General features: G+C 42.9%; 2 protein-coding genes across 6 annotated transcripts in view; both read left to right on the forward strand.

The window, feature by feature from the left end:
- The first annotated feature begins 998 nt into the window (after positions 1-998).
- On the forward strand, positions 999-10,578 carry st14b (ST14 transmembrane serine protease matriptase b). Its single transcript, XM_071364483.1, has 18 exons — positions 999-1,420; positions 2,747-2,906; positions 3,323-3,456; positions 3,646-3,716; positions 3,925-4,118; positions 4,336-4,371; positions 4,485-4,719; positions 4,892-5,034; positions 5,124-5,221; positions 5,313-5,422; positions 5,563-5,696; positions 5,973-6,080; positions 6,168-6,284; positions 6,388-6,510; positions 6,742-6,925; positions 7,109-7,380; positions 7,510-7,646; positions 7,755-10,578. Exons 1-18 carry the CDS (start codon positions 1,376-1,378, stop codon positions 7,914-7,916), a joined length of 2,463 nt encoding a protein of 820 aa, XP_071220584.1. The 5' UTR covers positions 999-1,375; the 3' UTR covers positions 7,917-10,578.
- Positions 10,579-10,700: 122 nt separating this feature from the next.
- The window catches only part of LOC139552600 (nuclear factor related to kappa-B-binding protein-like), a 29,286-nt gene continuing 13,409 nt past the window's right edge, over positions 10,701-26,577 (forward strand). For 3 of the 5 annotated variants that reach the window (XR_011670456.1, XM_071364479.1, XM_071364482.1), the window contains exons 1-17: positions 10,701-10,787; positions 11,179-11,323; positions 11,495-11,696; positions 11,794-11,921; positions 12,010-12,181; positions 12,310-12,414; positions 12,893-12,966; positions 13,128-13,212; positions 15,002-15,194; positions 23,341-23,452; positions 25,127-25,253; positions 25,369-25,446; positions 25,558-25,637; positions 25,732-25,778; positions 25,907-25,970; positions 26,091-26,265; positions 26,388-26,494. Coding sequence is in view for 4 of the 5 variants with exons in the window: in XM_071364479.1 (XP_071220580.1) it covers positions 11,198-11,323; positions 11,495-11,696; positions 11,794-11,921; positions 12,010-12,181; positions 12,310-12,414; positions 12,893-12,966; positions 13,128-13,212; positions 15,002-15,194; positions 23,341-23,452; positions 25,127-25,253; positions 25,369-25,446; positions 25,558-25,637; positions 25,732-25,778; positions 25,907-25,970; positions 26,091-26,265; positions 26,388-26,494 (1,875 nt within the window). In the remaining variant the exon portion in view is untranslated. Of the gene's footprint in view, positions 10,797-11,178; positions 11,324-11,494; positions 11,697-11,793; positions 11,922-12,009; positions 12,182-12,309; positions 12,415-12,892; positions 12,967-13,127; positions 13,213-15,001; positions 15,195-23,340; positions 23,453-25,126; positions 25,254-25,368; positions 25,447-25,557; positions 25,638-25,731; positions 25,779-25,906; positions 25,971-26,090; positions 26,266-26,387; positions 26,495-26,577 lie in introns of all 5 variants that reach the window. The other 2 variants (XM_071364480.1, XM_071364481.1) reach the window with 2 other exon arrangements.

The following is a 26,577-nucleotide window of genomic DNA, read 5'->3' on the forward strand; positions in this document are numbered from 1 at the left end:
TAATATTCTATCATTTTATATATAGCCTTATAGTCTATGGGAAACTGTAAATTATCTAATGATAGCAACATCATCTAAAAATCATTTTTTATCCAAAATCATTGAAATTAATGATCACAAACGTTTAAATAATAACAGTGGGTCTAGTTATATGTGATAACAATGTATAGTGAGCAGTGAAATAACTATTGGTTTCCATTTGTGGTGACTGCTGACTGACATTAGGGATGAGATTAAATAGATCCTGGAATTTAGCCTGGTCTGGAGCAGGCTAGCTCCACAGAATAAATCTCCATGGTAATTTATACCATAACATATCCTCCTGCCCCCTATCCATCTTTAGTGCAACCGGATTACGGATCAATTGAGCCAGGATCACCAAGATATCCTGGCTTAATCCCTTATCCTAGTTTTGTGCAACAGGCCCCTGCTCTCTGCCCAGATCTAAACATGGCTGTTGTTTTTACGATACTGCCAATGTTTTTACGAACACACCACTCTGATGACGCAGGAGCTATTGTTAACTGCACAACAATAGTAACCGCGTAGACTCACTGTCATATTAAAATGGTATACTACGCCCTCTAGTGTTGCGGGATCAGACAGACTACTGGCCCTCCAGTGAGAGACAAATACCGTATAATATACAGTGTGGCCTAAGCATATCAATTTGTAGTCGTATAATGACATCCGTTCAGGTCCTCAACTAGCCTACTTCTTTCCATATCTTTATTTGATCTAAATGGCAGTGATTTGTCTTCTGTTTGATAGTCACTAGCCCTGAGATGAACTCAGAGCTGTTGGACCTGCAAACCAAGCATTTTATGTGATTCAAAATTAACAAATATTACAGGATACAAAACTATGACCAGGAAAGGGTAGTCTAAACTGAAGACATCAGGATTGTAATAGTAACCTATGGATGAGCAGAATATGTGCCACAGGTTTTATTTCCTCGTTCATCTCTCTATTCAGTCAGTCGCCTTCTCCCCCACTGTTCAGTGTATCACCTGTACACAGGAAGTCGAATGGATAGGCGGCTTGGTTTCTGTCTACAATAGGCCTAATATCGACATTTCTTTAGTTACGCTAAATAAACACAAATTAGTGTCGGAATTAATTAACTTTTCGGATGTTCTGATATCCTTCAGAATACTTTCTATATGGGAAAAATTACAACCTATTCGTAATGACGTGTGGATTTACCTGCGAGACACCTGTCGCTGTTGCCATCCTATTGAAGACAATGGACCGAGGCTGTCGATAATAATTCTCAAGGCTTGTAGAAGTTGACCGAAACTAGACAAATAATAAAAAAATTCAAGCACAGTGAAATCAAATTTGGGTCAATTTCCACACGTGACGTTCTTCTGTCATGGATTCGTTCGATTCTGGAACGAAGTTTACCCCGAAAACGCAGGTATTGTAATGCTACTAATACATTTGTTATAACGCTATCGATCATCTATTTTGTCTAATCTAAGCAAATCTTTATAGCACGTTTCATCAAATGTAGGCTATGTGTAATTGTAATATAATAGTGTGAATACACCCCTGATTTCCCCTCTAGAAATACACTGACTGTACAAAACATTCCTACATACATACACTCAGTGTATTTCTAGAGTGGAAACCAGGGGTTGATTCATTGCACCGATTCTGTTTAAAAAAAGCAACAGAAAATCAACAAAACCATTTTACTCCAAACTCTGTTGAGTTCTGTTTAGTTCTTAAACAGATGTTGTAGTTCAGTCTTATCCCTTAAAAAAAACAAGAGACTGGGATAATTTGGATGGAACATTGTGGACTTCACTCCATTATTCGTGGGGCATGCTCTACAAGGTGTCGAAAGCTTCCACAGGGATGCTGGCCCATGTTGACTCCAATGCTTCCCACAGTTGTTTCAAGTTGGCTGGATGTCCTTTGGGTGGTGGATCATTCTTGATACACATGGGAAACTGTTGAGCATGAAAAACGCAGCAGCGTTGCACTTCTTGACACACTCAAACTGGTGCGCCTGGCATTTACTACCATACCCTGTTCAAAGCCACTTAAATCTTTAGTCTTGCCCATTCACCCTCTAAATGGCACACATACACAATCCATGTCTCAATTGTCTCAAAGCTTAAAAATATTTTTTTAACCTGTCTCCTCCCCTTCATCTACACTGATTGAAGTGGATTTAACAAGTGCCATCAATAAGGAATAATAACTTTCACCTGGATTCATCTGGTCAGACTATGTCATGGAAAGAGCAGGTGTTCTTAATGTTTTGTATGCACGGTGTATTATGTAAGCAGCATTCCTCTCAGTGCTGCTCCCTTTGAATTGGAATGCCTGGTAGATCATATGGCCTAGGCTGCATGTGAGTCAATTTGTCAAAAAGGGTATGGCTCTTTAGACACGAAAGAGTAGTCTATAACTGATATGTTCAAGTAGGGTGTGGTTGTTGGAAAATGTAGTTACTGTTGAATCTGACAGGACTTAACTCGCACTGGTTAGTTCAATTGCAGTAACAATGAATATAACTGTGTTATGCAGGCACCATAAGTAGTATAACACCTAAGGACAGATCATTTGACAAGTTAGTATATTCATGTTGTCATGGATTGATTGAATGTGCTGTCGATATAAACCCAATTACTATCTAGGGAGACATTTCTCTTTTGCTGCCATTGACATGAGCACTGAAATGTTTATGTTGAAATTAAATGCAAGTAAAATAACATTATTTTCTCACTTGTAGGATGATGACTGGGAAAATTCTGTCACATTCTTGCCAGCCCCAGACACCAAGAAGCTGGAGAAAAATAGAGGGAGTAAAACACTTTTTGTTGGGATTGGCCTCGTGGGGTTGGCAGCAGTCATTGCGCTGACGACAGGCCTGCTGGTTTGGCATTTTCACTGTGAGTATATTGTCCACCTTGACTGAACCCCTATAGAGCCATTACCCATTAGTATACTTATTCTGGTCCTATTAGTATACTTATTTTGGCCTCATTAGTATACTTACTCTAGCCTCATTAGTATACTTACTCTAGCCTCATTAGTATACTTACTCTAGCCTCATTAGTATACTTATTCTGGTCCCATTAGTATACTTATTCTGGTCCAGTAGTATACTTATTCTGGTCCAGTAGTATACTTATTCTGGTCCCAGTAGTATACTTATTCTGGTTCCAGTAGTATACTTATTCTGGTCCCAGTAGTATACTTATTTTGGCCTCATTGGTATACTTATTCTGTTCCATTAGTATACTTATTCTGGTTCCAGTAGTATACTTATTCTGGTCCTCACTCCTGTCCCTCTCTTATTTTGCAGTGCGGAGAGGAGAGGTGCGATTGACAAAGATGTACATTGGCTCTATGAGTATCACCAACCAAAGATTTATAGATTCCTACGACAACCCCAACAGCAATGAGTTCAAACAACTGGCCATGCAGGTGTCACAGCAGGTAAGACAGGGTGATGATGATCTGGATCTTTAAGAGTGCTTTACACTAAAACCACGCGTTGCTAAATGGCTGTTGTATAAAGTATTTGTGTGTCTACTGTTTTCTGTTGTTTCTACTTGATCAACTTCTCTATTATTTGTAGCAAGTCCTGGTAGCTACAATAACACGTTTCATCTTGCTGCTTTTCAGCTGAAGGGGATCTACTCTAAATACAAAGATCTGGATAAATATTTAGTGGGATCCACAGTGCAAGCCTTCAGGTATTTGTTCCCCATTTAACCACTCCCCTAAGGTCACTTTGAAATTCAGAGATAGTTATGGTTGCTTACTTGAAGATGACGACATTATAAAGACATTACAACAAAGGGTAGCAGACAGTACATTTGTTTCAATTCAACCCACAATTGTTATGTTTTCTTGCTGCTTAACATATTCAAAATTACAATGCTCTATGTCTTTCCACTGTAGTGAAGGCAACAGAGGGAGTGAGGACAATGTAGTGGCCTACTACCTGTCTGAGTTTGATGTACCGATCGGTCGGGGGTCTGCAGTGGATGCAGCTATTGGCTCCATGGATCCGATGGAGGGAAGTCCGAAGGGGAGGATGGGGACGGGTCGCCGGCCATCCAGCTCCCTGCTCATCAACAATGTGATGTCTGGAGGTACAGTAAAGGGTGAACATCACTCTGCCTTGGGATGTAAAAAGTTACCTATACTCTTGTATGCATCCCTGTTTATTAAGGCCTATGTTAATAGGAGCTTTTGTAGTCATCTCCTTCACATTCTCTATCCCACAGTTAAAAAAGGAGCTGTTAAAGGTCAGAGCAGATGTTTTTATTTGCTCCATGCTAATGTCTCATATGTGCCTCCATTTCACAGCTCTGGATGCACGTATGACACAGGCCTTATTGAATGGTGAGAAACAACATTCGCTGTTATGGTTTCAACTATTATCTTTCTGGATGTCACAGGCCGTCCTTGTACAGCTCACTGAGCTTGTCTACTGTATCTGTCTGTCCGTTTCCCAGCCCCCCAAACCTATTCCTATCACATCAGTGAGAATCACACGGCCACATTACAGTCACCTGGCTTTCCTGATTCTCCATACCCTCCAAACACATATGTGTCGTGGAGACTACATGCTGACCGAGGCTACAGGATTAAACTGGAGTTTGACACCTTCAACTTGGAGGCTGACTGTCAGAATGACTTCATCAAGGTGTATGACTCCCTGGTGCCATTGGAGCAGCAGGTCATGGCAGAGTGAGTAGTGAGGAGTTGTACAGTACTTTTAGGATCAAGAGAAAGTGGAGACAAGAAACACAGTCTACATTTTCCCATTGATATTTCCTTCAGATGCTAGCCTCATGACTCATGAGTTCCATCCAAGTGCAACTGTCTGCCTCAGTTAAATCATGTGTTGATCTCTGTCCAGGAAATGTGGATATTACACTCGCAATGAGCCTCTGTCGTTCATTTCCTCTGGAAACGTCATGCTGCTGATTCTGGTAACCAACAAGCAGAAGAACTTCCCTGGCTTCAGAGCCACCTACTCTCAGGTTCCCCTCAATAGCCAAGGTGCAGCTACTATTATGATGATCATGGGGTGTACCATGTTGTGTCCCCAATGGTCACGAGACTCATTATCTGTTACTCTTTCTGTGTAGATTGTGGTGGTCAATTATCAGGACTTAATGGCACCTTCACATCTCCAAACTTTCCCTCCCATTACCCACCTCTGACCAAGTGTGTCTGGGACATTGAGGTAAATTTGTGTTGTGGAGCCTGCTGCTGACCTTTTAGAGTGAGAATGTGTTTATTTCTGAAGTTCCACCTACCATTCTATTCTCTTTCAGGTCCCAAAAGGGAAGTCTGTCAAGGTGCAGTTCAACAAGCTGTTGATGTCTGAGCCAGGACAGAACAATAATAATTGTCCTAAGGACTACGTAGAGATCAACAGTGAAAAGTGAGTCATGGGATCTTTTTGGTGTCAGTATATCCATTAGGAATTTGGAAGAATTGATTATTAATATCAGCAATGACTCTGCAATGTCCCTAATTGATGAACATTGCTGATCTTTGCCTCTTTAACCTTTTGTGTTGCAGGCTATGTGGCGATAAGCCATACAGCACTGTGGTCACCAGCACAGTCAACAAGATAGTAGTGATATTTAACTCTGACATGTCCTATGTGGATTCAGGTTTCACTGCTGAGTTTGAAGCCTTTGTGCCAACTACTCGTAAGCCAGAAACATTGTTATCAGTACACAGTTGTTTCTTAAACTAACATCTACAGTGTATACTTTAAAACCTGTTATCAGTACAGATCTGCAGTGAGTACAGACCTATAACTACGTTATAACATGTCTATTCTTCTCAAGTGTTTCCATCTGAGTGTGTTTAAGTTTTATAACGTCACCTTTGTAAACAGATGCTTGATTTGCCTCTACAAGAGAGATTAGGTTACCTCCAAATGAGTATGATGTAATCTGAGTTGATGTCTTGTCTCTGTACAGAGTGTGAGCCAGATCAAATCAAATGTAGAAATGGTCTTTGTAAAGTCAAGTTCTGGCAGTGTGATGGAGTCAATGACTGTGGGGACAGCACAGACGAGGAAAACTGTGGTAAGTCAACAATATACATCAGTAGAGAGGTCACACAAGATTATATCATCATTGTTACCACTGTGTATTACTGTGTCCTCTCTGTAGGGAGTTGTAAATCAGGTGAGTTTACCTGTCGAACTGGAAGCTGTATCTCAGAGAGACTGAAATGTGATGGCCGTGCTGACTGTGCTGACGGCTCTGATGAATCAAATTGCGCAACATGTACGTATCCAAAGATAAATAGCTGTAGTAGAATACAACTGGCTACCATATAAACATGACCTTTGACCTTTGTGTGACTGACTCCTCATCTCCTTGTATCCAGCTCTAGCCCTGCAATGCTCCGAGTATACTTACAAGTGTAAGAACAACATGTGCATCAGCAAGCTGAACCCAGAGTGCGATGAAGAAGAGGACTGTGATGATGGCTCAGACGAGGCAGACTGTCGTAAGTTTAGATATCTCACACAGCTTCCTCTACATCATCAGACCAACTTTTACCACCATTACCCTGACTTCTGAATGTCATTTGGATTATATTTTATTTGACTATTTAAAACAACAGGCAAACAATACATGTACCGAAATCGCAGAGGGTTATGTAGACAAAAAGTCAGACTTGTTTCCATTGTGGTCCTCCTTTATTTACTGATTGTTTTTTGCGTGTGTCTGTGTGCAGAGTGTGGTATACGGCCTTACAGACACTCCCGTATTGTGGGTGGGCAGGCCTCCATTGAGGGGGAGTGGCCCTGGCAGGTTAGCCTTCACATCCGAGGGTCTAGCCATGTGTGTGGAGCCTCAGTTATCAACGACCGCTGGCTCGTCACTGCTGCCCACTGTGTCCAGGATGACATCAAAGTCAAGTACGTGCTCACCTTATTGTTCCTACTCTTTCTACGTTTAATTCACACCATTGTACGTTTCCCCAATTTATTTACTGCTCTAAGGACTGTTCCCTGTAACCTCTCCTGTTTACATTTCAGCTTTCAAAATCTTTGTGGTCTTGAGGATTGAGGACCGTGAACTAAGAGTGTGTTTTCCAACAGGTATTCTCAACCTCAACAATGGGAAGCATACCTTGGACTTCATGTTCAGAGTCAGACTAACAAGTGGACGCTGAAGAAGAACCTGAAACAGATCATCCAGCACCCTGGCTACCAAGCCGACACCTATGACAATGACATAGCTCTTATGGAACTGGACAGTCCTGTCACACTCAACCAGAACATCTGGCCAATCTGCCTGCCCACGGCCAGGCATTACTTCCCTGCTGGCAAGCCAGTGTGGATCACTGGCTGGGGGACCACCAGAGAGGGGGGTGAGTTGAATCCGGTGTATAGCTGCAGTAGTTTCTCCCACCTTGTTCTGTAGTAATACACTTGACATTTCCTCATGTTTTAACCTCTGACTACTGTTGATGCTGACTGAGTGTCATTCACTATCCCAGGTTTCGAGGCATCAATGTTGCAGAAGGCAGAGGTCCGTATCATCAATGCCACAGTATGTAACACCCTGATGGAAGGGCAGACCACTTCCAACATGTTATGTGCTGGTGTACTGGACGGAGGAGTAGATGCCTGTCAGGTAACCCAGCCAGCAGCTAGATGATCTTTCTTGTTGCATATTTACTTTCCCCCTCTTTACGTCATCATCATCATCATCATGCTGTCTTTGCCCTGCTCCTTCTGACAGGGAGACTCTGGAGGTCCGTTGTCCTCCATGGAGGACAGTGGACGTTTCTTCTTGGCCGGAGTGGTGAGCTGGGGGGACGGCTGTGCCCGCAGGAACAAGCCTGGCGTCTACACCCAAGTCACCAAATACAGGGACTGGATAAAGCAGAAGACTGGGGTGTAGCTGAGAAGACCAGGGTCTAGCTGAGTGGGAAACCTGGTTGTCAAGCCTGAGCAATACTTAGCCCTCAGAAGATTGGTCATTGTCCAAGTTTTTTAAATCATCAGACCTTTGATTGATATGCATTAAGGTTATTATAGTAAACTAATGCAGAAACTAAAACAAAAATGAATCTTGAAAAAACGATTTAGTAAACTGAAATAAAATAAATAACAAACCTGTTTCAAAAAACTAAAAGTATACTGAAACTATTATCTTTCACTCCAAAACGAACTAAAATAAAATAAAAACCATAATGAGTTATGTTCAGTTTTAGTTTTTTTCTAAACTTCTGATTGGGTTTTCAATGGGGTTCAAAGGCAGATGAAGGCTGCAACTGATACCTGACAAATGTATGCACTCAATACCGTAAGTCGCTCTGGATAAGAGCATCTGCTAAATTACTCAAATGTAAATGTAAAAAGGTTGTCAAGCTTTAGGGGGGTTTTTAAGCTACTGAATCTGGTGGGTAAATGCTTCCAGGAGATGGTGATGTTTCAAATAGGCCTAGTTTGTGCATCACTATCCCTAGCTATCACTAGCTAACAGGGAAAAAATTGTCTAGGTAGCTAACTTGATTCCTCTTACATGTACTACTAAGTTTTTAAAAAGCATTGGATTGGTGTAAATATGGGGTTTCCATCTACATTATTATTTTTCACCAGTCTCCGCTCTATTACCTTTAAATCCAAGTCACAATGAGATTGACTTTATAATGTAAACCTAGCCTATGAGCTGGCCCATCACCTTGTGTATAACTGCCCTTTGTCATGTTAAACTTTTATTGGAAACTATTTCACGCTGGGAATATTTTTACATGACACACTTCAGTGGTAAGAAGTGACATCCCAAAAACAACACACATGCTATACAACCCAAATGGCTCGTAGCAATACTAAAACTGAAACTAAATAATATAAAAACTAAATATACATATTTTTTTATAAAACTCAAACTAAATAAAAACTAGCAAATCAGGTCCGAAAACTAACTTAAACTAAACTGAATTAAAAAAAAAAAAACAATTAAACAAATAGAAGTAAAAAACGATTTTAAAAACAAAACTATAATAACCTTGGTATGCACACTACAGTTATTGACTACTGGGACTCTACAAGACTCAACAAGGAGTTTTCCTTATTTTACACTTATACGTGATGTTTGGTTCTATCCAAAAGTATTACTTTATACAGAAAATACCATTCTTACATACTTATACATACACTTACTTAAAAATAGACTGGGCATTACATTAGCTGTGTTATTATCTTGCTTAAATAAATATTTAGCAAGCATTGGTTGCAGGTTAAAGATGGATTTTTGCACCCAAGTGCACTAAATTGCCTGCTTTTGTGACCTTGTAGGCATTTCCCCCCCCTGGGTTTCTTTGTTTAGAATTTGCTTTGTTCATGTGTTAGAATCTTTATCCTTACATTGCCTAGGCAATTGTTTGTTTTTCCAAAAGTTATATGTTATATGAAGTTTTGTGGATTCTTAAAATCTCATATGTCTTTGTATTTTTATATTATGTTTTGTTAATGTAGGTGTCTTCTTTTAGGATATGTTTTCATTGCCTGTTTATATTTATTTTTGAATTGATCTTCAGACTGCTGTACCTCAGTAAACCTGACAGCTTGTGTACCCATTTTTTTTTTTACTGTCTAATATGCTCTGAGATGTAGGGCCCTTTTCGGTCAAAACAGGTGACTGGGTTTCTGAGATACCATAGACTAATAATGACTGTCCTGGGAACTCAGTTAATGGTTTGATTGAACAGGAAAATGGTAAAGGAAAATATTTCACATATTCAGGGAGCTATACTTTACACAAACATTTTAGATATGAATTAAGGTATTTTCGTGATTTTATACTAAACTCAGTTCATTGATTTTTATATTTTCTTCCCTAGGCAGATTTAAATTTGTAATCAATATGTAAATGTCATAGAGTATAGAGAGCGTTTGGTGTGTAATATATTTCTGGTTTATAGTATGTCAATATGGTTGGTTGCTTGGTCCTTGTCTAGGTTTATACATTAGTTGAAAGTACATCTCATTGCTCCTAGTACACATTTTAACAAGTGATGTTAACATTACTATGGCAGCATTTACACAGGCAGCCCAATTCTGGTCTTTATTCCAGTAGCTGGTGTTTAGAAAAGATCTGATTGCTCAAAAAAGGAAACAAATATCAAAATTGGGCTGCCTTTTTTTAAGCAGCCTATATACTCTGTTCTATGTATCCATTCCATTCTGGTGCTTACAGTATATCATTAATTAGTTGTGGTATGTAAATTAGATTATTTTTCTTGTGTACAGTTTAGGACATTTTTATTGATAATTTTAAAATGTGTATGTTGTGTGAGTGTCAAGCTGGGCTTGTAATACACAAAGGCCTAGTAACAACACCAAAAAGACTTGTACTCGTGTATTTGTGGAATTTCAGGGTCATGACAACCTGTGCTTTTACTTGAGTTTGTGATTATTGTAATGTACTCTACAGTAATTTCACCATTCTCTGAAAAATGTAGATTGTGGGAGTGCCAATGTGCCTTATTTCAGTGTAATTCTATGTAAAGCCTCATTTCATATTAAATTACAATACCCTGTATGATTGGGGAAATGAGTCTGAAGGGAAATGTCTTTTGTTGTGTATTATCTAAAGAACTTGTTTTAATCATCGCGGAACATTTCGTGCATCGAATGCAACCAGAATCGAGGAAATTGGAAGTACTCACGGTAGACTTAGCGGACGGGACGGAAACCGTATTGGTACGTCGTTGTTATGATTCCCCTCTGAGTCTTTTATCCGATGTCCAGTGTGCTCTATTTTCTGGTAAATTAGGTAATTTTGGCTTTGTTAGCTAAACTAGTTATCTATTGTTTAAGCTCACATTGCTAACTAGATAATCATATCCAAAGTGCGCAGAATACTTAATTGAATCGTATCTTTCCTGGTGTAGTTATCTTGCCTTAGGTAGCTGGCTAGCATAATTTAGCTAGTAGCTCACGTTGACATGTGTTTTTGGTTTGTATTTCATCCTAGACATGATAATGTAATATCTAGTTAGCCATCCAACAAGATCGATAATGTTTTCTGTAGAAATGCAGACTAAACTGTTCTATTTTACGTTAGCTACCTAGCTAACAACGCCAATGGACTAGTGATTTTCGTTAGATAGCGAACGTTACTGTAGCTACCAATGCAATTCATTTTTTTTCTTCAGATTGTGAAGGAAGATCAGAATGGATGCCCTTGATCACATGCTGACCGACCCCCTAGACTCAGGGGAGGGCAATGATGGGCGCATCACAGAAGAGTGCATGTTGGGAAACTGTCAAGTGAGTCTTCCAGAAGACCTGCTTGAGGATGTGAGTAGCTAATAATAGCATACTGCAAATGATTTCTGTGTTAACTTTATCATATGCTGTTTATCCATTGTGTACACTGCATAGACAGTATATATAAAGGTGTACTGTATATTGATTGTTGCATTTACAGTTCTGTTTATATATTTTGTTTTGTTTTTGTTGGGCAAACAGCCTGAAATCTTCTTCTCTGTGCTGAGTGAAAGCACCTGGTCTGAAGTACTAACAGATGACCAGAGGCAGCATCTCCGTCTACTGTTACCACACTTTCAAGAAGACAACACTAGTGAGCAGGACAGCACCATCAGCAAACTCTTCAACAAACAGAACTTCTGCTTCGGAAACCCCTTGCACCTTGCACAGAAACTGTTCCAAGGTAACATTCCGCCTCTCTCAAACGGCTTGATTTTGAGTAAGTTTTTGGACTGTTTATGGCATATCAGTGATATCGTGTACCACTGTGCTCTCCCCAGATGGCCATTTCAATCCAGAAGTGGTTAAGTACAGACAACTGTGTGCCAAGTCCCAGAAAAAACGCCAGCTGAACTCGTTGCAGCAGTACTACCACAAACTCCTTAAACAGATCCTGGTCTCTAGAAAGGTATGCATATATCTTCAAGCTTCATTCTCAAGCACAAGGTGAATGGCCTTTCTCAGTATGTTCACGTATATAATTTCTGTGTGTTTAGGAACTGCTAGAGTTGGCTGTCCGCAGTGGCCCTGACATTGCGGTGAACAGAAGGTATCCCACCCAGACACATGGTGAGGTGCAGGAACAGAGGGTCAGAGGAAGAGTGTGCCGGATACTGAGGGAAGTTAAAACTGAGTGTGGAGACAGCAATGCCTCATCTGACGATGATGGTGAGTCTGCTTTCGTCAGCCTAGAATGTTGAAATGTAATTGCATTTAGCAGCATTGAATAAGTGTCAGAATTCATCTTTCAATGTTTTCTCTATGTCACATACGTGTCCTTTGCGTTGTATTTGCAGATACAGCCTCTTGGCTGCCAACACCTCAATCTCCTTCCTCGCCAACGCCCACAGTCTCTGTCAGGGTTTTGCCCAGTCTCTCCACCCAGGACATGAAGACCACCGGTCAGTTACAGTAGATCTATACAGCTACTGTATAATGATTGAGGAAAAACATTTATGGTTACATATCGCAATATTGTTTTGGACGATATTAAATCGATACTTTGACTTCCAAGTATCGATTTTGCTAGATAGCACTATCTTGCGCTAGTCAGCTGTAACTGTGCCAAAACTCCGGTATTTTTCGTCTTATAGCTTGTTCTCCATTTTCTTTTTAAATAGTGAGCCAACATGTTTTCAGCACTTGTATTTCCATGACTGATCAAAACTCGAGTTCTCTTGCTCTCTAACTCTAACCCAGCAGACATATAGTGAACAATATGTTTTGAACATCGAATCGCAATACATATCGTATCGGCACCTAAGTATCGTGATAATATTGTATCGTGAGGTCCCTGGCAATTCCCAGCCCTACTGCTGTAATGTACATAAAGACTCTGCAGATGTAGTGATTGAAGATATGTGGTGCCTGCTTACACAGATAAGCAAGAACTGGGAGAGAAGGACATGAGAGCCATGCTACGGAGACATAGAGAGAAGAGGAGACGACAACCGGTTAGTTTCTTCTATGCTTCTCCATTCACAAAAACAGCAGAGAATTCTGCTATTCATAAAATCAAGGTGTGAATGGAAATTGGGGACACTGTTTATCTACCTAATACCATCTTGTACAACATTTCCTTGTATCCTAATTCTAGTCCTTCTTATTTGCACAGGATCATCCAGACTTGATGACTTCTGACATCCGCCTGGGTGACATGATGTCTAGAGTGAACATAGGTCGTAAAGGCTCCATGATGAGTGAGTACAAGTCAAGTCTATAACCAAAACACCAAAATCATAATCATAAAGCCAAATTCATCATGCACTACTTGGCCAAAAGTATGTGGACAATTGCTCGTCAAACATCTCATTCCAAAATCATGGGCATTAATATGGAGTTGGTCCCCCCTTTTGCTGCTATAACAGCCTCCACCCTTCTGGGGAGGCTTTCCACTTGTGTCACGAGAATTTTCAATCCCAATAATAATAACTAACAATCAATAGCTTTGACCAATCCCCGAGGTTTGTAAGACCATGGGTTTAATAATAATTAGGCAGAGACTCAGCTTATGCAAAAGGTTCGTACAGTTTATTCACGAGAGCGCTCTGAAGTCCATAATACAAAGACATCCATTTTATAACTTGCTCCTTACTCACGCACATACCTCCACACAAACAGTAGATATCCTACGCACATATATACACACGAACAGTAGGTGTGTTCTCACCACTGTTTATCACTACCAAGCCGACAGTTCCATTCCCCCGAGATTAGAGGAACCTTGAGAAGGACTCCCTGTCCTATCATAAGTTTCTCAGAGTTCTAGCCAGGTCGGGTCAAACACAGTTGAATTGTTCTCGGTATTTTCTTGGACACACACACACACACCTTTCTCTCCCTCACATGTCTCTACTGAACCTTATTGAACTTACGTTTAGTACTTTAATTATTCATTATACATGCTACATAAACTAATAATCACTAATAGTTACGTTTGTCTAATTATTCATTATATCTGTTACATCATGTCATAATTACGTTTCAGGGTGGAATTTGTTTAGTAATTACCTTTAAGCATATAATTCCCTTATCAACTTGACGTTGGAACATTGCTGCGGGACTTGCTTCCATTCAGCCACAGGAGCATTTAGTGAGGTCGGGCACTGATGTGGCCTGGCTCGCAGTCGGTGTTCCAATTCATCCCAAAGTTGTTCGATGGATTTCAGGTCAGGGCTCTGTGCAGGCCTGTGAAGTTCTTCCACACCGATATTGAGAAACTATTTTTGTATGGACCTCTCTTTGTGCATGGGGGCATTGTCATGCTGAAAGAGGAAAGGGCCTTCCCCAAACTGTTGCCACAAATTTGGAAGCAGAGAATCGTCTAGAATCATTTTATGCTGTAATGTTAAGATTTTCCAGAATTTCCACTGCTCCAGAGTCCAATGGCGGCAAGCTTTACACGTTTCCAGCCGACTTGTACGGCTGCTCGGCCATGAAAACCCGTTTCATGAAGCTCCCGATGAACAGTTATTTTGCTGATGTTTCTTCCAGAGGCAGTTTGGAACTCGGTAGTGAGTGTTGCAACTGAGGACAGACAGTTTTTGGGCGCTATGCCCTTCAGCACTCGGCGGTCCCGTTCTGTGAGCTTGTGTGGCCTACCAATTTGCGGCTGAGCCATTGTTGCTCCTAGATGTTTCCACTTCACAATAACAGCACTTACAGTTGACCGTGGCAGCTCTAGCAGGGCAGAAATTTGATGAACTGACTTGTTGGAAAGGTGGCATCCTATGGCGGTGCCACGTTGAAAGTCACTGAACTCTTCAATACAGGCCATTCTACTGCTAAATGTTTGTCTATGGCTGTGTGCTCGATTTTATACACCTGTCAGCAACAGGTGTGGCTGAATTAGCCGAATAAACTAATTTCAAAGGGTGTCCACATACTTTTGGTTTGTAGTATATGTAGCTAGATTCAATTAGATCCTCTGAATGATGTAAGGCACAACTAGTGTAGAAACATTCTTAACTAGTATCTTCTATGATCTAGCACTGTTTGACCTGGCTCTGCCCAAGAGGAAGATGAGGGAGGAGAGGAGAAAGAAGAAGATGAGGACAATTAAAGTGGAGTCTGAGGATCCCTGTGAGGCTCTGATGCCTTCAGAAGCCCCAGCTCCATCAGTTAACATCACAGCTGCTCTGCCTGAGACCCCAGTCACTCCACTGCCCAGTGTCAAGGAAGAGTGAGTCGATTTGATTTGATTCATTAGAAATATAGTTTACATGTTGTCAACAATCTAAGCCAACACCATCTGTTTTGCCACATAGTTAAGCACGCGTAGGTTTTGTTGCTAAACAACCAACCCCTCTATGGTTAGCAAAACATCACTGTCCTGGCATCTATAGCCTAAAATACATTTTTTTTAAAGGGTTACAGGAGATTTGATTTAATTAATTAGGATCCCCATTCCCTGACGCCAATGGCAACAGCTAGTCTGACTGGGGTCCGACATAATGAAGAAGACATTACAGACAAAATACTTTACAAAATACTTTACAATTTACATACATTTAAAACATTAGCATGTAGTATGTGTGTGCATCTATCAGTTACATATACAGTGGGGCAAAAAAGTATTTAGTCAGCAACCAATTGTGCAAGTTCTCCCACTTAAAAAGATGAGAGAGGCCTGTAATTTTCATCATAGGTACACTTCAACTATGACAGACAAAATTAGAAAAAAAAATCCAGAAAATCACATTGTAGGATTTGTTATGAATTTATTTGCAAATTATGGTGGAAAATAAGTATTTGGTCAATAACAAAAGTTTATCTCAATAGTTTGTTATATACCCTTTGTTGGCAATGACAGAGGTCAAACGTTTTCTGTAAGTCTTCACAAGGTTTTCACACACTGTTGCTGGTATTTTGGCCCATTCCTCCATGCAGATCTCCTCTAGAGCAGTGATGTTTTGGGGCTGTTGCTGGGCAACACGGACTTTCAACTCCCTCCAAAGATTTTCTATGGGGTTGAGATCTGGAGACTGGCTAGGCCACTCCAGGACCTTGAAATGCTTCTTACGAAGCCACTCCTTCGTTGTCCGGGCGGTGTGTTTGGGATCATTGTCATGCTGAAATACCCAACCACGTTTCATCTTCAATGCCCTTGCTGATGGAAGGAGGTTTTCACTCAAAATCTCACGATACATGGCCCCATTCATTCTTTCCTTTACATGGATCAGTCGTCCTGGTCCCTTTGCAGAAAAACAGCCCCAAAGCATGATGTTTCCACCCCCATGCTTCACAGTAGGTATGGTGTTCTTTGGATGCAACTCAGCATTCTTTGTCCTCCAAACACGACGAGTTGAGTTTTTACCAAAAAGTTATATTTTGGTTTCATCTGACCATATGACATTCTCCCAATCTTCTTCTGGATCATCCAAATGCTCTCTAGCAAACTTCAGACGGGCCTGGACATGTACTGGCTTAAGCAGGGGGACACGTCTGGCACTGCAGGATTTGAGTCCCTGGCGGCGTAGTGTGTTACTGATGGTAGGCTTTGTTACTTTGGTCCCAGCTCTCTGCAGGTCATTCACTAGGTCCCCCCATGTGGTTCTGGGATTTTTGCTCACCGTTCTTGTGATCATTTTGACCCCACGGGGTGAGATCTTGCGTGGAGCCCCAGATCGAGGGAGATTATCAGTGGTCTTGTATGTCTTCCATTTCCTAATAACTGCTCCCACAGTTAATTTCTTCAAACCAAGCTGCTTACCTATTGCAGATTCAGTCTTCCCAGCCTGGTGCAGGTCTACAATTTTGTTTCTGGTGTCCTTTGACAGCTCTTTGTTCTTGGCCATAGTGGAGTTTGGAGTGTGACTGTTTGAGGTTGTGGACAGGTGTCTTTTATACTGATAACAAGTTCAAACAGGTGCCATTAATACAGGTAACGAGTGGAGGACAGAGGAGCCTCTTAAAGAAGAAGTTACAGGTCTGTGAGAGACAGAAATCTTGCTTGTTTGCAGGTGACCAAATACTTATTTTCCACCATAATTTGAAAATAAATTCATAAAAAATCCTACAATGTGATTTTCTGGATTTTTTTTTCTCATTTTGTCTGTCATAGTTGAAGTGTACCTATGATGAAAATTACAGGCCTCTCTCATCTTTTTAAGTGGGAGAACTTGCACAATTGGTGGCTGACTAAATACTTTTTTGCCCCACTGTACATGTCAGTACATGCACACAACAAGTAGGTCACATTCTTACATCAGTCAATGTCATGAAGTGCTATACAGAAACCCAGCCTAAACCCCAAAACAGCAAGCAATGTAGATGTAGAAGCACGGTGGCTAGGAAAAACTCCCTAGAAAGGCAGGAACCTAGGAAGAAACCTAGAGAGGAACCAGGGGTGGCCAGTCCTCTTCTGGCTGTGCCAGGTGGAAATTAGAACAGAACATGGCCAAGATGTTCAAACATTCATAGATGACCAGCAGGGTCAAATAATAATAATCACAGTGGTTGTAGAGGGTGCAACAGGTCAGCACCTCAAATGTCAGTTGGCTTTTCATAGCCGAGCATTCAGAGTTAGAGACAGCAGGTGTGGTAGAGAGAGACAGCAGGTCCGGGACAAGGTAGCACGTCCTGTGAACAGGTCAGGGTTCCATAGCCGCAGGCAGAACAGTCGAAACTGGAGCAGCAGCACGACTAGGTGGACTGGGGACAGCAAGAAGTCATCAGGCCAGGGAGTCATCAGGCCAGGTAGTCCTGAGGCATGGTCCCAGGGCTCAGTTCCTCAGGGAGGGGAGGGAGAGGGAGAGGAAGAGAATTAGAGGGAGCATACTTAAATTCACACAGGACACCGGATAAGACAGGAGAAATACTCCAGATATAACAAATGAATGTTTCTTATGAAAACAAGAAATATCAACAGCCATACCATTCATTACCAGATTCAGCTGAGGTATAGAACTTAGGGAATGATTTGTACCAAATACAATGCTCTTAGTTTTAGAGATGTTCAGGACCAATTTAGTACTGGTCACCCATTCCAAACAGACTGCAACTCTTTGTTAAGGGTTTAAGTAACTTCATTAGCTGTGGTTGTTGATGTGTACAGTGCATTCTCAAAGTATTCAGACCCCTTGACTTCTTCCACATTTTGTTACGTTACAACCTTCTCCTAAAATTGACCCCAAAAAACTCCCCTAATCAATCTACACGCAATACCTCATCATGACAAAGCAAAAACAGGTTTTTAGATTTTTTTTGCAAATGTATTACTTTGTTGAAGCAGCATTACAGCCTTGAGTCTTCTTGGGTATGACGCTACAGGCTTGGCAGACCTGTATTTGGGGAGTTTCTTCCATTCTTCTCTGCAGATCCTCTCAAGCTCTGTCAGGTTGGATGGGGAGTGTCGCTGCACAGCTATTTTCAGGTCTCCAAAGATTTTCGATCGGTTCAAGTCCGGGCTCTGGCTGGGTGACTCAAGGACATTCAGAGACTTGTCCCAAAGCCACTCCTGCGTTATGTTGGCTGTGTTCTTAGAGTCATTGTCCTGTTGGAATGTTAACCTTCGCCCCAGTCTGAGGTCCTGAGCGCTCTGGAACAGGTTTTCATCAAGGATCTCTGTACTTTGCTCCGTTCATCTTTCCCTCGATCCTGACTAGTCTCCCAGTCCCTGCGGCTAAAAAACATCCCCACAGCATGATGCTGCCACCACCATGCATCAACGTAGGTATGGTGCCTGGTTTCCTCTAGACGTGATGCTTGGCATTCAGGCCAAAGAGTTTAATCTTGGTTTCATCAGACCAGAGAATCTTGTTTCTCATGGTCTGAGAGTCCTTTAGGTGCCTTTTGGCAAACTCCAAGCGGGCTGTCATGTGCCTTTTACTGAGGAGTGGCTTCTGTCCAGCCACTCTACCATAAAAGCCTGAATGGTGGAGAGCTTCAGAGATGGTTGTCCTGGAAGGTTCTCCCATCATCACAGAAGAACTCTGGAGCTCTGTCAGAGTGACCATTGGGTTCTTGGTCACCTCCCTGACCAAGGCCCTTCTCCCCCTGATTGCTCAGTTTGGCTGGTCAGCCAGCTCTAGGAAGAGTCTTGGTGGTTCCAAATTTCTGCCATTTAAGAATGATGGAGGCCACGGCCTCCCGAGTGGCGCAGTGATCTAAGGCACTGCATTGCAGTGCTAGCTGTGCCACTAGAGATTCTGGGTTTGAGTCCAGGCTCTGTCGCCGCCAGCCATGACCAGGGACCCATGGGTCGGCTCACAATTGGCCCAGCGCCGTCCGGGTTTGTGGAGGGTTTGGCTGGCAGGGATGTCCTTGTCCCATCGCGCACTAGCAACTCCTGTGGCGGGCCGGGCACAGTGCACGCTGACACGGTCACCAGGTGCACTATGTTTCCTCCGACACATTGGTGCGGCTGGCTTCCGGGTTAAGTGGGCATTGTGTCAAGAAGCAGTGTTCTTGGGGACCTTCAATGCTGCAGAAATGTTTTGCTACCCTTCCCCAGATCTGTGCCTCGACACAATCCTGTGTCTGAGCTTTACGGACAATTCTTTCGACCCTTTTTGCTCTGACATGCGCTGTCAACTGTGTGTGCCTTTCCAAATCATATCCAATCAATTGAATTTATCACAGGTGGACTCCAATCAAGTTGTAGAAACATCAAGGATTATCAATGGAAGCAGGATGCACCTGAGCTCAATTTCGAGTCTCATAGCAAAGGGTCTGAATACTTATGTGAATAAGGTATTTTGCAAACATTTCTAAAAACCTGTTTTTGCTTTGTCATTATGGGGTATTGTGTGTAGATGTATTGGGGAAAAAATGTATTTAATCAATTTTAGAAAAAGGCTGTAACGTAACAAAATGTGGAAAAAGGGTGGCATTTAACTGTATATGGTTGAATCATCAGCATACATGGACACACATGCTTTGTCTTTAATTGTATTTATTTTTTAAATTTTACCCCCTTTTCTCCCCAATTTTCGTGGTATCCAATCGCTAGTAATTACTATCTTGTCTCATCGCTACAACTCCCGTACGGGCTCGGGAGAGACGAAGGTCGTAAGTCATGCGTCCTCCGAAGCACAACCCAACCAAGCCGCACTGCTTCTTAACACAGCGCGCCTCCAACCCGGAAGCCAGCCGCACCAATGTGTCGGAGGAAACACCGTGCACCCGCCCCCCTTGGTTAGCGCGCACTGCGCCCGGCCCGCCACAGGAGTCGCTGGAGCGCGATGAGACAAGGATATCCCAACCGGCCAAACCCTCCCTAACCCGGACGACGCTAGGCCAATTGTGCGTCGCCCCACGGGCCCCCCGGTCGCGGCCGGCTGCGACAGAGCCTGGGCGCAAACCCAGAGACTCTGGTGGCACAGCTAGCGCTGCGATGCAGTGCCCTAGACCACTGCGCCACCCGGGAGGCCCCCACATGCTTTGTTTAATGCCAGTGGCATGTCATTAGTAAAAATAGAAAAGAGTAGAGGGCCTAGAGAGCTGTCCTGCGGTACACCACAGACATTAGAGAAGCTTCCCGTAAAGAAAACCCTCTGAATTCTATTAGATGGATAGCTCTGAATCCATGATATGGCAGAGGTTGAAAAGCCATAACACACAAGTTTTTTCAACAGCAGGTTATGTTCAATAAAGTCAAAGACTGCACTGATCTCTAACAGTATAGCTCCCGCAATCTTCTTTTTCTCAATTTCTTTCGTCCAACCATCAGTCATTTATGTCAGTGCCGTACATGTTGAGTGCCCTTCTCTATAAGCATGCTGAAAATCTGTTGTTAATTTGTTACCAGAGAAGTAGCATTGTATTTGCTCAAACACACAACTCCCAACGAATTTCACTCCGCATCTCGCTTCCCAAACCGATATTCCTACCACATTAGTGACATTGGATGCAGAGAAGGCATTTGACAGTCAATCTGACCTTCCTGAACTTGGCACTTAAGAAATTCGGTTTTAGTGCATACAGTTGAAGTCCGAAGTTTAAATACACTTAGGTTGGATTCAAAAACTTGTTTTTCAACCACTCCACAGATTTCTTGTTAACAAACTATAGTTTTGGCAAGTCGGTTAGGACATCTACTTTGTGCATGACACAAGTAATTTTTCAAGCAATTATTTACAGACAGATTATTTCACATATAATTCACTGTATCACAATTCCAGTGGGTCAGAAGTTTACATACACTAAGTTGACTGTGCCTTTAAACAGCTTGGAAAATTCCAGAAAATGGTGTCATGGCTTTAGAAGCTTCTGATAAGCAAATTTACATAATTTGAGTCAATTGGAGGTGTACCTGTGGATGTATTTCAAGGCCTACCTTCAAACTCAGTGCCTCTTTGCTTGACATCATGGGAGGGAAAATCAAAAGAAATCAGCCAAGACCTCAGAAAAGAAATTGTAGACCTCCACAAGTCTGGTTCATCCTTGGGAGCAATTTCCAAACGCTCAGCAAGGAAGAAGCCACTGCTCCAAAACCGCCATAAAAAAGCCAGACTACGGTTTGCAACTGCACATGGGGACAAAGATTGTACTTTTTGGAGAAATGTCCTCTGGTCTGATGAAACAAAAATAGAACTGTTTGGCCATAATGACCATCGTTATGTTTGGAGGAAAAGGGGGGAGGCTTGCAAGCCGAAGAACATCATCCCAACCATGACGCACGGGGTGGCAGCATCATGTTGTGGAGGTGCTTTGCTGCAGGAGGGACTGGTGCACATCACAAAATAGATGGCATCATGAGAAAGGAAAATTATGTGGATATATTGATCAACATCTCAAGACATCAGTCAGGAAGTTAAAGATTGGTCGCAAATGGGTCTTCCAAATGGACAATGACCCCAAGCATACTTCCAAAGATGTGGCAAAATGGCTTAAGGACAACAAAGTCAAGGTATTGAAGTGGCCATCACAAAGCCCTGACCTCAATCCCAAAAATTTGTGGGCAGAACTGAAAAAGTGTGTGCGAGCAAGGAGGCCTACAAGCCTGACTCAGTTACACCAGCTCTGTCAGGAGGAATGGGCCAAAATTCACCCAACTTATTGTGGGAAGCTTGTGGAAGGCTACCCAAAACGTTTGACCCAAGTTAAACAATTTAAAGGCAATTCTACCAAATAATAATTGAATGTATGTAAACTTCTGACCCACTGGGAATGTGATGAAAGAAATGAAAGCTGAAATAAATCATTCACTCTACTATTATTCTGACATTTCACATTATTAAAATAAAGTGGTGATCCTAACTGACCCAAGACAGGGACTTTTTAATAGGACTAAATGTCAGGAATTGTGAAAAACTGAGTTTAAATGTATTTGGCTAAGGTGTATGTAAACTTCCAACTTCAACTGTAATTTCTGAATTTGCAGTAAATCAACCAGTCAGATGTGCCGCCATACTTATTAGCCACTCCTTTTGCCCCATCTCTTTCAGCTTCAGCCATACAGTTTTTCAATTCCTCATCAATCCAAGGAGCCTTAACAGTTCTAACAGTCAGTTTCTTAATAGGTGCATGTTTATCAATAATAGGAAGGAGTTTCATAAATTCATCAAGTGCAGCGTCTGGATGCTCCTTATCACATCAGACCAACAAATATTTTTAACATTATCCACATAACAGTCAGAGCAAAATCTTTTGAATAATTTCTTATACACTATTTTAGGCCCAGCGTTTGGAGCTTTGGCTTTCCTGGATATAGCCACTATATTGTGATCACTGCATCCAATGGGTACGGATACAGCTTTAGAACAAAGTTTTACTGTATTAGTAAAAATGTGATCAATACATGTGGATGATCTTGTGTTTGTAAACACCCTTGTAGGTTGATTAATAACCCAAAGCAGATTACAGGCACTGGTAACAGTGCAATGTCTATGTACCCATCCCACAAAGATGGCACTTTTACCTGACATGTTAGGAATGAAATATCGCATGCTACAGTAGAGTAGGGTAGAGCTGAGCAGAATAGGGTAGAGTACAGTAGAGTACAGTGCAGTAGAGCAGAGCAGAGCAGGGTAGGGTAGAGTACAGTAGAGTACAGTGCAGTAGAGCAGAGCAGAGCAGGGTAGGGTAGAGTAGAGTGGCTAGGAGTTTTTCCTAGCCACCGTGCTTCTACATCTGCATTGCTTGCTGTTTGGGATTTTAGGCTGGGTTTCTAAATAGCACTGTGTGACATCGGCTGATGTAAAAAGGGCTTTATAAATACCTTTGATTGATTGATGCTGTTGTATGAACAGAGATGTTCTAACATGACATTCAATGAGTGAAGCAAAATGACAGCTTGACTGATATTCTTGTGCTCCAGATATTTAGATGCTATCATGAATTCAGTTGCACACTGCACACTGCACACCGTACTTTTCTCTCTGCAGGCCGATGGAGGAGGTGCAGAACAGCCCTGTCATGGTGGAGGAGATCGCTGTGAGCTTCTTCAACCTGCTGGAGAACATCCTAAAACTAGACGGCCTCGCCAGCACCACCATGGTATTCACTCAGTTATACCTTCACAAGTATTTTGCTAGTAGGTTTGGCGACATGGTGACGTATGTGATCAGTAAGAAGCTTTGCACAAGCGAGGCAGAAAGGCTCATAGGATCAGGAGCCTATTTCCTGTTTCTGTAGCGGGAGGCAGCTTGATGTACAAGCACACCCCCTGGACAGGACGCTAGTCTATCTGCTGTTTCTGTAGCGTGAGGCAGCTTGATGTACAAGCACACCCCCTGGACAGGACGCTAGTCTATCTGCTGTTTCTGTAGCGGGAGGCAGCTTGATGTACAAGCACACCCCCTGGACAGGACTCTAGTCTATCTGCTGTTTCTGTAGCGGGAGGCAGCTTGATGTACAAGCACACCCCCTGGACAGGACGCTAGTCTATCTCCTGTTTCTGTAGCGTGAGGCAGCTTGATGTACAAGCACACCCCCTGGACAGGACGCTAGTCTATCTGCTGTTTCTGTAGCGTGAGGCAGCTTGATGTACAAGCACACCCCCTGGACAGGACGCTAGTCTATCTGCTGTTTCTGTAGCGTGAGGCAGCTTGATGTACAAGCACACCCCCTGGACAGGACGCTAGTCTATCTGCTGTTTCTGTAGCGGGAGGCAGCTTGATGTACAAGCACACCCCCTGGACAGGACGCTAGTCTATCTGCTGTTTCTGTAGCGGGAGGCAGCTTGATGTACAAGCACACCCCCTGGACAGGACGCTAGTCTATCTGCTGTTTCTGTAGCGGGAGGCAGCTTGATGTACAAGCACACACCCTGGACAGGACGCTAGTCTATCTGCTGTTTCTGTAGCGTGAGGCAGCTTGATGTACAAGCACACCCCCTGGACAGGACGCTAGTCTATCTGCTGTTTCTGTAGCGGGAGGCAGCTTGATGTACAAGCACACCCCCTGGACAGGACGCTAGTCTATCTGCTGTTTCTGTAGCGGGAGGCAGCTTGATGTACAAGCACACACCCTGGACAGGACGCTAGTCTATCTGCTGTTTCTGTAGCGTGAGGCAGCTTGATGTACAAGCACACCCCCTGGACAGGACGCTAGTCTATCTCCTGTTTCTGTAGCGTGAGGCAGCTTGATGTACAAGTACACCCCCTGGACAGGACGCTAGTCTATCTCCTGTTTCTGTAGCGTGAGGCAGCTTGATGTACAAGCACACCCCCTGGACAGGACGCTAGTCTATCTGCTGTTTCTGTAGCGGGAGGCAGCTTGATGTACAAGTACACCCCCTGGACAGGACGCTAGTCTATCTCCTGTTTCTGTAGCGTGAGGCAGCTTGATGTACAAGCACACCCCCTGGACAGGACGCTAGTCTATCTGCTGTTTCTGTAGCGTGAGGCAGCTTGATGTACAAGCACACCCCCTGGACAGGACGCTAGTCTATCTCCTGTTTCTGTAGCGTGAGGCAGCTTGATGTACAAGCACACCCCCTGGACAGGACGCTAGTCTATCGCAGGGCCTTACCCACAATCTATCTCCTTACTGCCGAGTGCCAAGCAGAGTTGCATCAGGTCCCATTTTTAGTGTCTTTGGTATGACTTAGGGCGGACACTAACCACAAGACCACTGAGTTGGTATGTGATGAGCTGAACTGTTACTTTGAATTGGAACTGTTGTAACACTTTAAGAGTATATAATGATTCATGTATGTCCTGTTGTTAGTTGGAGGAGAAAGTCCAACAGTGGCAGACATCTCCAGCTAGTTCCCTGAACCCCTGGTTCTCCTCGGCCTCCTGCTGGTCAGAGATGGTGCTGCCGGCCCTGCACTTCCTGGCTGGGGAGACTAAAGGTGACCAGGCAGACATCCTCTTCTCTGCATCGTTAAAGCAGTAATATCATCATCCTCTCATCTTTCTTCTCTCTCTCTCTCTTCCTCGCTCAATGTCTTCCTCTCTCTCACTCAGTCGGTATGTTGGTTCTTCCCAGTGGCTTCACTCCCTATGTGGCGTTCAGGGAAAACTCACAGCGATGGAAATGGATTGGTAAGATCTCCTTTTTGTCTGTCAGATGATCTGTCCAAATTCTGTCACATTGCAAATTAAAATATTTATAGTTTGAGACATAGAGGTTTGTCTCGATCTCATGTCTCGAAGGTCCCAGTCAGGATGGAGAGAAGGATTTGAGTGCTCTGTGTCAGCTGTGGGTCGACTCCAAGGACTTGGTTGTGGTCAAGGTATTGCAAGTACACATTTCCACTTCTCACTACTCTGTCAGTATGGTCGTTTTCTGTTCCCTCTAATACACTTGAATAAAAATGTCCTCTACAGACAGAATGTGAAGAACTAACAGAGATGACTTCTCCCACCCCTAGAGTGTAAGTTTCCACTATACTCATTTCACAAATGCTCTTACTCTGAATGACTTGGGTAGTGTATGTGTTTATTGCCATAGTGGGATTTAGATTTGATTGAATTACTGTTTGCTGTTCTCTCTGTAACTAAGCAGTTGGACTGACTTCGTGGTGCGGCCCAGCACAGGAGACGAGAGGCATGTTTTCCAAGTGCAGGTCCGTGTCACGTCTCTACCTTTTTAGTCTAGGGTTTGTTCTGTATTGAGTATTATTTACAACGATCACACAGTGTTCTCTGTAATCATTATGCGTCCATGTTCTTGTTTTGATCATCAGGAGCAGCAGCGGTATGACCAGCCACACAAAGCCTTCACCTTCAGAATGCATGGCTTTGAGTCTGTGGTGGGGCCTGTTAAGGGGGTCTTTGACAAGGAGATGTCTCTCAACAAAGCCAGAGAACACACTCTGCTGCGCTCCGACCGCCCAGCTTATGTCACCATCCTCTCCTTGGGTAAGACTGACCCATTCAATAAAACCAGTCACAGTCATGTATACACCTGCCATCAGTATGTGGTGTTGTTGCAGTAGCCACAGGTTAGATAGGACTATTCTGCTCCTCCTCCTCTCCCTCAGTGCGGGACGCAGCAGCCCGGCTGCCCAACGGAGAGGGGACCAGAGCTGAGATCTGTGAGCTGCTCAAGGACTCTCAATTCCTGGCACCAGATGTCACCAGTGCTCAGGTTGGATCCTCACGGCGACTGGGTTATTGTTATCGGTCTGTCCTTGTTTGTCTGTGACTGAGCACTGCACCCCATGTAATGTT

Source organism: Salvelinus alpinus, chromosome 24, assembly GCF_045679555.1.
Source record: "Salvelinus alpinus chromosome 24, SLU_Salpinus.1, whole genome shotgun sequence".
NCBI lineage: Eukaryota > Metazoa > Chordata > Actinopteri > Salmoniformes > Salmonidae > Salvelinus > Salvelinus alpinus.